This window comes from Contarinia nasturtii, unplaced genomic scaffold, assembly GCF_009176525.2.
Source record: "Contarinia nasturtii isolate CC-2019 unplaced genomic scaffold, AAFC_CNas_1.1 Cnas_scaffold_220, whole genome shotgun sequence".
NCBI classification, from domain to species: Eukaryota; Metazoa; Arthropoda; class Insecta; order Diptera; family Cecidomyiidae; genus Contarinia; species Contarinia nasturtii.
Window position 1 is genome coordinate 842,553 of NW_022197577.1, and position 12,077 is coordinate 854,629.

At 30.5% G+C, this 12,077-nt stretch overlaps 1 protein-coding gene across 2 annotated transcripts; it reads left to right on the forward strand.

Moving 5' to 3' along the window:
* Positions 1–599: 599 nt before the first annotated feature.
* LOC116337142 (heterogeneous nuclear ribonucleoprotein 27C) lies at positions 600–6,068 on the forward strand. Of its 2 annotated transcripts, none has more exons than XM_031761490.1 (3): positions 600–1,791; positions 2,520–2,738; positions 2,806–3,349. In XM_031761490.1, exons 1-3 carry the CDS (start codon positions 1,200–1,202, stop codon positions 3,270–3,272), a joined length of 1,278 nt encoding a protein of 425 aa, XP_031617350.1. In that variant the 5' UTR covers positions 600–1,199; the 3' UTR covers positions 3,273–3,349. The 2 variants fall into 2 exon arrangements, with proteins under 2 accessions (XP_031617350.1, XP_031617351.1); XM_031761491.1 differs by lacking the exon at positions 2,806–3,349 and adding an exon at positions 3,455–6,068 and having other exon boundaries at positions 611–1,791.
* The last annotated feature ends 6,009 nt before the right edge of the window (positions 6,069–12,077 follow it).

Genomic DNA, 12,077 nt, shown 5'->3' on the forward strand with positions numbered 1-12,077 from the left:
AAGAACAGAGAAAGCAAGCAAAGCAATTGGATAGAGTAAGAGAAGTACAGAAAAGACCCGCCAATCTACTAATGTGTCGCAGCGTCACTTTTGACAGACGGATTTACGAAAAAACCGCATCGTTTGCGTTCACCGAGTTCTTTTTTTCCCCACTCAAATTCGAATCGGTTTGAAAGTGTTGCGAAAACAATGGTCGGTTCACAGTTCGCATAGGTTTTGGTTAACACGGAATTTTCCATTCGAATTCAATATCAAACATGCGTTACATTCACACAAAGTCATGAAAAATTGTTGTGGAAAAAAATTTTAAATCGAAAAAAAAATCCATCGCATTAATAATATGGGAATTTTTGAAATGAGAAAAACAAATAATGCATTTAATTAAATTAATGCATTTTTTGTGTGTAAATAATTTGTATGGTTTCGTGTACGAAAAATGGCAATGGTATATGTGAACCAAGCGTAAAGCATCACAAGCCACGAGTGCCAATTTAAAGTGCGTTGCCAGTTGCGGTTGATTTTCGAAATACGTCTACGCTCGTCCATTTTTTTTCAACCGGTTTGAGCCATATAATACCGAAACGACAACGACGACGACGACGAAATAAAAAGCTTAAAGTGCAATGGCCGCCGTGATGGTATGAGCTCTCATTTCGGTTTGTCATGGTTAAGTTAGGTTATATTGAACAGCACATTATTTTTAAGTTTATATTTTTAAGAAGGATATAAAACTAAATTTTTAGCTTAAAAATAACGTTAAACAATAAGTAAGTGTGCTCTGCAATAATCTAATTTGCTAATAGTTTGTAGCGAATAAAATTTACAAGTTAAAAGTTGAAGAAAAAAAAATATTGCTTCATTTTCAATATCGCTACGACACACGAAAGAAGAATAGTAGAAAAAACGCAAAGGAAAAGCAAAGAAGAGAAAGACCGAAGAGAAGGAAGGAAAAAAATAGACGACGACAACGAGTGAAGAGAAATATCGTGTGCGTGTGACTTTTTTTTATACGAATATTACACTCCGCATACCTTTATACAAGCCCGAACACACCACATATATTTAACAAAAAAAAAAAAAAAAAAGAAAAGAAGAAGCAAGTACATCTCACATCGCGCGTACATACATATTTGAGAGAAGCAGTTGTGAAAAATATTGAGAGAATTTTTTCGAACGTGAACAACAATATACCAACCAAAATGGAGGAAGATGAAAGAGGTAAATTATTTGTCGGTGGTTTGTCATGGGAAACAACCCAAGAAAATCTTCAACGGTATTTTGCACGTTATGGTGAAATAATCGACTGCGTAGTTATGAAAAATAATGACACGGGTCGTTCGCGTGGTTTTGGCTTCGTTACATTCTCCGACCCGAACAACGTTGGAATTGTATTGAAAAATGGGCCGCATACATTGGACGGTCGTACAATTGATCCGAAACCATGCAATCCGCGTACATTGCAAAAACCGAAAAAAGGTGGCGGCTATAAAATCTTCTTGGGTGGACTACCATCCAATGTCACCGAAACCGATCTACGCACATTCTTTGGACGATATGGCAAGGTGACCGAAGTTGTCATCATGTACGACCAAGAAAAGAAAAAATCGCGTGGTTTTGGTTTTCTTTCATTTGAAGATGAAGGATCGGTCGAATGCGTCACCAACGAACGCTACATCAACTTGAATGGAAAGCAGGTTGAAATCAAGAAGGCCGAACCACGCGATGGCGGTGGATACAGCAAAATGAACGCTGATCCAAACCAATGGAATCATCATCAAGGAGCACCGTTAGGTGAGTGATTTTTTTTTACTTATTTTTTCTTCTGTTTTTTGTGATTTTTTTTCGTTCCTTTCTTTTTCTTTCGTTCGTACATATGGTATAAGTTTCTTTCGTTGCTTTAACTCGCACATTCGATTTTAGTGCGTCATTCATTCACCAGTATATTTGCCAATTATTTGAACGAACAAACAAACGATAAAAAAAATAATATGAAAAAATTTATGTTTTATTCATGAAAATTTATTTCGCATTACATTTTTGACGAATTTCAATTATTTGTTTCACTTTCGACTGAATTTTATGTGATTTTTTTGCAATTTTCCCCGACACATTGATGTACCATATTGCAAAAATGTGTATCTAGTATAATGGCACAATACATAGCGCATATTGTTTTCAATATATCAAATGTATCACAATGTATGTGTACATGTATGCATGCATGTATATGTTATTCATTTTTATTTATTTCGATTGCGTTTCCACGAAGCGAGAAAGATGAAAAATGTGTTGTGTTGTGTGTTTATTTTTGGAACAATGGCAACAATTTCGATTTAAAAGCACTTTTATGGATTTTTTATTCATTCATTATTATTATTTTATTTTGCAACGAATTATTCAATCCAAGTGTTCAAAACATGATTGATGTTGTCAAAATGGTTCATTTTTGATAATTTTTATGTTTCCATGAAATTGAAAAAATAAAAAAACTAAAACCAAAAAAATTCATGCCATTAAAGGAATGATGCAAGGACCGAATGGCCAGATGAATGGGCCTCAAATGAATATGCCGATGGGCGCACCAAACATGATGCCCGGCTATCAAAACTGGGCCACGTCTCCACAACAACAAGGCTATGGTTATGGTAATTCAAGTGCACCAAACTCGTACCAAGGATGGGGAGCCCCACCACAAGGTCCACCACCTCAATGGTCCAACTACAATCCACAACAAACAGGTAAGACACACTGCATCATTTTTTTTTAGTTTAAGCACTAGTATATCATCACTCATCATCCACCCAGTTCTGCCCATCGTCACAAAAGGTTCATTTTCTCTGGACACATCGAACGGCAGCACATCGAACTCAATATATTCAGTGGAGGAGCTTGCTGTTAAGTTTGATTTGAGTTCTTCGCAAACAAATTTGCTCAAAGAACTACAAAATGAGGACGATCCACTTGTAATTCTAAATTATAAAGACGCCTTCAGGCAACTCCCAGGATATTTTGAATTCAATAAAATTCATATTCACCAAAACTTGTTGTTAAACGGTGCTGTACATATAAAAGAGGATGTGTACCATTTTCCAAGTTGGCCATTACTCTTGAGAGCAAAAGCAACAATGCAAATGCAAATTCCTTGGGCATTTTATTCGTTCAACCCTTTGGTTCAAACAATCAGTCGGATGGTCACAATTCAAACCACAATATATACCAATTATTCACCGACTAAATTTTTGTCAGACGAATTTGAATTTTTTAAAATTTGAAATATAATTTAAATAAAAAAAAATAAAAAAAAGTGTGAATTAGTCAGGAGGTCACAATTCAAACCACATGTATTTCCATTCAATCAAAATTAAAATATAAACTAGAGAATTATGAATTTTTTAAAATATAATTTAAATAAAAAAAAAAAAAATTAAAAAAAGTGTGAATTCATTTTCCACAGCTGGTGGTTACAACAACTATGATAATTTGCAATACAATTCGACAGCAGGCGGGTCAGCAAATTGGACATGGTTACCAAATCCACCAAACAATACAGCCGGCACTGGTGGTTCGGGACCGGACATTTATTCACGTTCGCAATGGACAGGTAATGCTCAATCGACAACCGGACCATTGAGCGGTATTCGCGCTGGACCAGGTAATTCGGCATCAAAAAGTGGCTCCGAATACGATTACAGCGGTTATGGATCTGGCTCTGGCTATGACTATGATTATAACAACTATGCAAAGGATCAAAATAATTACACACAACGTTCATATGGCAACGATACAGCTGTATCCTCACAATATCCGCCAAGCCAACAAGCTGTTTAAATAATCATAAATAACGCCCGTAAAATAGAAGACGAAAAAGAAGAAGAAAATTCAATAATTTTTTTCTCTCTTTTTCCATCTCTAATTAAATCAATTATCAAACAAGAATAATAATAACTACTTTAAACAAGATTTAAAAATGGTAAAAACAAATCAGCAGATTAATGATAACAAGTATAAAAAAAACGACAAAAAACCCAAAAAAAATTATTCAACACAAGCAGAATATATTATTACTATTATGATGTATACCTAATTATATAACAATCTATATATGTAAAGAAAAACGTAAGCAACTCTACACAAAACAAAACAAAAAAAAAACAAGTGGAAAACAACAGCCAAACCGTGTAACTCTAAGCAAATAACGAGGAATTCTATAATATCCAATAGGTTTATATATTTTTTTCTGTTCGCATTTGACACAGACAGACTAGAGCTAGAACACACACACACACTTTTTGCACACTCAACCACACATAAAAACACACATTTCCTTCCTCTTTTATTTTTCTTTCTTGCGTTATATATTCGTACTTCTAATTTTTGATTTCGATTTAATTTCATTTCATTAGTTTTTTTTTTAAACAAGCAAGCAGAAATTTAAGATAGAATGTTCTTTTTTTCGTTTTAATGACTGTCATTCAATCATGAGGACAAAACAAGCTTAAGCCCGCGCTCTCCACACAAGACACGGATTAAAGAGATATATAGTTCGGATTTAATTGAAGTATAAAAAAAAAAGATTGTATTAAAGAGAGAATTTAAATTTCGTTTTTAATTTTGCACTCATTTCGATTATTAATTATTATTAAATAGATCATATCGTGATTTACTCTACAAAGAAAGAAACGTTTTTTGATTAGGTGTTTCGCGTACGTGCGCGTGACGAGCATCAAGCGGTAAAGATTTAATGTTTAAACAAAAATAAAAATGATGAACATAGATGAATGAAACTAAATAGATTTTAAAGAGAAAAAAAAACAAACGTAAATTTAGAGCAAACGATATAAAGATTGTACTAATTTATATAAAAAGTAAACAAGGAAAACATAGAGCATACAAGAAAAACCCGACTGACACAAAAATATAAAAATAAAGTAAAAAAACAAATTTGATAATATTTAAAGTAACAGTAATTCATAACGAGAGTAATGCCGTAAAGTTATATTTATACAAGTTTTTAGTAGATAAAAAAAAGTGAGAAAGAAATTAATATTGAAAAAATCACAAATCCCCAATCAATAATAATAACAACATTAACAACAACAACAACATCAAAGTCATAGCATGTCAATTTTTGCCTCTTCTTGGACAACACAATTTGTTTTTAGCATTTGAGATAAACACACGTTGAATAACAATCAAATTTTTATCATTGATTGATATATTACAAGCACGTTACAATTTCTCTCCCATTTGTTTTTTTTCTTTTCTCACCACCAAACAAACTGCAGTTATATTTTATATATATAATCGAACATTATAAATACCAGCACACAAAATAAACATTCAATTTCAAGATTATCTTCATAGTAGGAACAATTTTTGATAAATACATTTTATTTTAATGTAATAAAAAAAAACCAGGAAGTTTATATAATTGTTCTTTTAAATACAAAGAAAAATTGATTTGCAAGGGTGTGTTAAGCAAATTGTATCCATTAAAAGATAGAAAGCGAGAGAAATTAAATGATAGCATTGTTTTAGTAGATTTAAAAAAAAATACCATCAAAATTATTAGAAGAAATAAAAAATTGTCTGCGACAGCATAATTTTCATTCATTTTCGTTCCTCAATTTCCGCAAGCGCGTTGAGAATGTGAGGAACACACACACTAGAAGCATAGATCATTTGGTTTTTTTCGCGAATACCACTTGCAAACATGTTATGAAAAACGTGGACACCGATTTTGTTTTGTAAAAAATGAGAATTAATTTTTTTTAGCAAATAGTGCATACACAACCGCTGACTTTCACTGTGTAAAAGTTTACGTTTTTTCTTTTTTATTACTTTTACTATTTTTTTTTTTTGGAAAAAAACTCTGATGCTCAACATGTGCATTAAATTTAAAATAAATAAAAATTGGAATGAGAGATAAACACAGGAAACACTAATAATGAAAACAAAAATTATAATAGGAAAATTATACATGAACACACACTACCTTTTCTTTTGTAAGCACATATAAACACCTTTCTTTTTGATATAAACAATTATAATTAACATGCAGAAAATAATTGATCTTTTTTTATTTTATATCTGATACAGTTTTTGTTTTTCGATCGAATCGAATTTTTTCATTTGATATTGTTCGATCATTGCTTGTTCCTCGTTGTTTTTTTTTATTTGAGAATTTGGCATAGATGCGATGCGGACACGTCTCTCGATGGAAGAGACTATCATTATTAATTTTGGTTTGGTTGTGTTTTTTTTTTTTCAAATACAGAGTCGTCACATTGGACGCACTACAAAAAGAAAAGCAGAGTCTTTCGTTACAAATCTGATCATTATAATACAAACATTATATTCTGTAATCATTTTTTACTACAATATCATTTTTTTTTTGTTCATTTTCTTTTAATTTCGATTACATTTTTTTTCACTTCCTTTATTAAAAGTTTTTAAAATCAACATTAATCGGTTTTTTGTGTTCTTTTGTCAATTATTATGGAGGTATACATATTTTTTTTTTATTCTAGCGCAACCTTATTCGTTTTTAGCAACTAACCCCTTGTTTTTCTCTTGATACATTCATACATATATAAATGTAATATTACTAACATCGTGTAACAACACTAGAAGCACTCAATATTAGGGAATATTAGTATATGCCGAAAAAGCCTTGTTCATTTTGGGGGCAAATTGGAGGTGTTTGTTTGACATTTTTCATTTCTTTGGATTTTTTACGGTGAAATGGATTTTTTGACTTGAATTTTTGGTTCTTTTTTCAATTTGTTTGTCAAATGTACTTGTGATCCGTTTTTTTTGAGACCAATTTTTTCCGTTTCGAAGAATACCAATCAACGAGCTTGAGTGTGTGTATAATATTTCATTTTCTGTTTCGATCGACCACATATTATTAAAATACTTTTTCCACACTAGGTGTGCGAAAATTGGCTTGAAGTTCTTTTTTTCTGGTTTTCACAAGGCACACACACACACAAACTCACAATCTTATCCCAAATTGTTTTTTTTTCTAATTCAACTACTCGATATAATAATAATAATGTAATAATAATGTGTACAATTTAATTGAATGTAAAAGAAAAAAAATCTAGAAGAAAACCGTACAAAAAAAGAGAAAAATGTCTAATTCTGAGCAAAAACATCCGTTGACAGATAAGATGCAACCACAAAACGATAACAAAAAAAAAGAAATATATATATTATATTAAAACACACACACGATGAATATTTTCCTCTGATTTTAAATGAATGGTGTTGTTTATTTATGTGGAACATCCCATCACACACACACACACTTACATACAAGACGCGTATCGGTTGAATTATTACAATTCAAAATAGATCATCAAATTTAAACATGAAACAACATAACTATTGACATGACAAACCATCTAAGAGAGACAGAGCAACACATAAAAATATGAATGAAAGTAATAAGTGTATCAGAAAATACAAAACGTTAAAATCGAAATACAGGCACCGAATAATGGTCTGAATAATTCTATTTTTTACTATTTTAAAGAAAAAAGGAAAATCAAGTTAAATTTATCAGTTGGAAAATCGCTCGATTTTTTTGTCTTGATTTTTCTTTGATTCATTTTCGCGCATAAGAAAACTTCGAACTTAGAATCGTCTTACAATTTTTTTTATGGTTAAATGAGGATTCAATTAGTTTGCAATCATACATTTGGTGAAATTGATCGCTTTGCAAATGGATCGACTAAACCGTGGGTCACGAGAAATAATGACTGCTTCTCGGTTTGATGCTAGTGAACCACTAATGGTGGTTACCTTCACAACCATAGGCTCCCTCCACAATTGCTTGAAGTGCTCAATTCAGATCATTTCCACGCCTGATGTATGATCGCGATCAAGTACTATTATTTAAAGGTAAATCATATAAACATGAACAAAGTTCAAAACATGCTAAGAAAACGTTTGATCGTTTCTTCCTCAATCTTACAGCCAAAGTGTGTTTTTAATTCTATTTAAGCGAATTTCATTTTCTCTGCAAAAAAATTTCCGTTGTTATTCAACTAACGCTAATGTTTTTTCGTCTAAATACTTCAATTTTCTCTGTAAGTCTTAAGAAATGTTCACTTTATTGGTTTCATATATATATTCATCATTTCAGACATTTTCGAATTTTTTTCATAAAGAATAGGTAAAAAAAATCGTAATTTTAATGGACTCTAATGTAATACAAACACAAAAATCTTTGAAAAGTATCAATACAATTGAACGTTCACACTTCAAACGAAAAGAAAAACAAAAAAAGATAACTTAAATATAGATAACAAATTCATTTGAACAATTTAATTGAAAAAAAAAACAATTCACACATACACCAGTTGTGTACTATTTAAATAGAGGTGTTAATCGCAAAATGGCCCCATCGAGTGTTTGAGACGCAAGATCGCGAATGTTGGTTTCTAAAAATAAAACTTAATTGGCCATTGGCCTGAATATATTTCGAATCGAAAAAGGATTTTACAGTGAATTTGCAGAATAGTATCATCGATAACCAATGAATTGATCAAAAAATTAGCATGATCAGCAATGTTTGATCCCCAAAGTCGAATTCGTCCAATACGCTACATCCACAAACTCAAATTTTATCAATAAACACACACAAACCGCCACTCGACACACACACCTCTACCTATTACACGTTAAACAATTTTTTTTAAAGAAAGATTAAAACAAAAAACTCTAAATCATAGTAAGATGCTAAAAGTTATAACATTACGAAAGAGATGAGAGAAAAGAAGAAACAATTTATTTATTTTTTACGTAACAAAAATGAGCAAAAAAAAAGAAAGAGAAAAAAACAAACAAAATGAAAAGAGCTAAAATTTAAGTGAACAAAAAAATACATGCACGGTGTGAGAAACGTGAAAACATGATGAATTTAGTAAATTTAATGATTTATAAGATGACGATGATGAAAAGAGAGTTTATTGTAAATGTATCTGTAACAAAACTTGAAATACAGCAACCTGATTTCCGGAGGAGACTTCTTCTTTTTTTTTCGTTTAGTCCACTGATTTTAGGGATTAATACACAAATTAAATGTAATTCTGGTAAAAGAAAATAAGGAAAAAACAACAATTTTATAGACAATTTCATTCAATTTGAATTTCATCATCCTGTTTCTAAGTAAGAAGAACAAAAAAAATACATATAAAACAGAGAGATTCGCACACAGCAACAACAACAAAAATACATTTTTATGCAAAACATTTTTCATTTCTTTCTCAGTTCAATTTGTATTAGATATGCAAATTATGAATGCCAATGTTTCGTTCCATTTCGAATAGCGATTTTTCATCGAATCGAAATCGGAATTGGTCCGTTTGTGACATGCTCTGTTTAGACGTTAAAAAAAAGTTATATAGATTTGTATAAAAAATAGATGAAAAAAATAAACAAGTGGAGCAAACCTTTAAGATTTATCGCGTGAAGCAAAAAAAAAATAAGTGTAATTTTAAATTGAACCAAATGCCACTATAAAAAAACTACTGTTTAGACAAAACGAATAATTTAGCAAAACAAATGAAACCTATTTATACGTTTACTTATAGATTTCAAGGTAGAAAATAGTGCATTAAATTAACAAATTACATTGAATTTTATCAAAACAAACAAAAAAAAACATTCACGATATTATCCCCAAGTTATAGTTGTAATTTACATCAAAAGCAAATGCCAAATTTTACCAAAAAATATAAAAGTCAAAAAAGCAATCTGAGACAGCGAAACTTCATCTTCTCCCTACCCCCACACACACACACTTTTTTCGGAACGGAAAGGAGAAATATTTCTTTTCTTTTATTAAAAAAATTCTTGACCAACTTCCTGTTTAGGATATTGCTTGCAATTCATCTCCTGCTCCTATTTGCTCCGTTTGATAGATTCAATCTGATAAAAAGGTATTTCTATCCAGTTTGGTCGTTTTATGTACCAAACAACATTACCAATTTTTAAGAAAAACGTTGAATTTTTCGTGGTGACAATATACGTTCTCTCACAACACAGAAACATTCACTCATATACAGATAGTGGCACAACATCAATTGAACTTATTTGCATTAACTTTTTTAAAGAAAACAATACAAAATAGAAACAAATCAATTTTTTTTCTAAACGAAACAAACTTCACTTTTTAACAAATTATGAATAGAGAACCGTTTACTAGGACAAACTGAGTAACAACATTTAAACAAAAAAGAAAACATTACAAAGTAATAAAAAAAATTATGGATTTGTTGTTGAAACCGACAAATGTGCATTAACTATTAAATAGAAGAAAGTGGCGAAATGTGTATTACATTTTTGACTGAAATAGACAACACTTTAAATTACGAATTAGTACTCTGGTACACCAGAAAGCGAGAAAGAAATTCGAGAAAATGTTTTTAAAATGCGTGTTTTTGTTTGTTTTTCTTTCAGATCATCTATTTTTTTTTCTTCTCAATAAATTTCATTTGAATTCATCATAAAGCCAAAACATTTCCGATAAACTTCTTTTCTTTCAATTGTCCTTCAATTTTTTCGGATATCGATTTTCATTTTAATAAAGGCATATTTTCTTACCATTTTCACTTACATTTAGTTTTTATACAATGAATGATATGATGATATATGAACACAAAAACCAAGTCTCTGTCGATTCATATCTAAATACTGATTTAAACAAACAAACAAACAAAAACTAACGTAAGGTACAATTAGAAATCTTCATCTATAAAATGGAAAGAACAAGCTCTTGATCATTGATTGGTACATAGAGAGTGAGAGAGAGAGAGAGAGAGAGAGAGAGAGAGAGAGAGAGAGAGAAAAAGATCGTTGGACATATGAAATAGACACATACGCGTAATTTAATTTTTAAATACATGTATAAGACGAACAACATTTGACAGCTACCAAACACTTCAAATTCAATAAAAAATCACTTATTTCGCGATCAAAATGAACAATAACAAAAACTTATCACACGGTAAATGTCATGTTTAATGTTAAAATATGTTCATGAAATTCATAGATACCATACCGAAAAACCTATATACAAATAACAAAATTAATGAACCAAATTATTTCTTGGCACTTTTTGAAATCAGATCACAACACATTGGTTACCGAAATTCAGCTCGACGCCATTGATAGACCTCGAATGGACCACGAAGTCTGCATTTGTCAGGGATTGATTTTTTCTTTCCAATTTGTGGAGAAAACTCATTCGGTATTTGCCTTGAATAATCATCAATATTTGATTGATTACAATTCACTTCCTTTTCTTCCGTGAAATGCTTGGTCATTTGATCGAAGAATTGAACAAATTTCGAACAAAAATGTTACGAGAAATATTCGGTTCACATAAATACACCTAATAAACAATTCCTCAAATGAAAAAAAAAAATTTTAGGGCTTTTTCGCCCAACAACAATGTGCATTGTGCAGTTTAAGGATAACATTTAATGAAAATTAATTTAAAAAGAATATATATATGAGAATGCTAAATAGAGAATAATCTTAATTACATTTAAACAAAAAAGAAAATGATGAGAAAATCTACAAATCTAATTTTTAACGAGAACGAATGGCAAAATGCAGGATATAGGCAAAGAGTGAAAATATTGGAAAAATCATCAAAGTGTTGAGACAAAAAAAAAATGATTTTCAGGCGTTGACGACGATGAGATCGCGGTTACAAGATAAAATAATACATACTTTGTTTTTTACATACATAAATGGAAGTAATAAATTAAATTAATCTAGCAAAGTAAAGAGAATTACACAAAAACACTCACACACAGACACCCAAAAGAACACACATACACAAAAAGAGGAAAAAATTCAAACAAAAAAAAAATAATATTAAATAATTGTACGTAGTAATAATCGTGTAGAAAAAAGAGAATGTACTATTCAAAGAAAAAAAAGTGACAAAAAAATTATAATATTATATTATATATGGAACTCTTACTAATTGATTTGTCTTCTAAAAAATGGATATCTGAACGAGAATGAATAAACATTTTCAATGTTTGATTTTGACT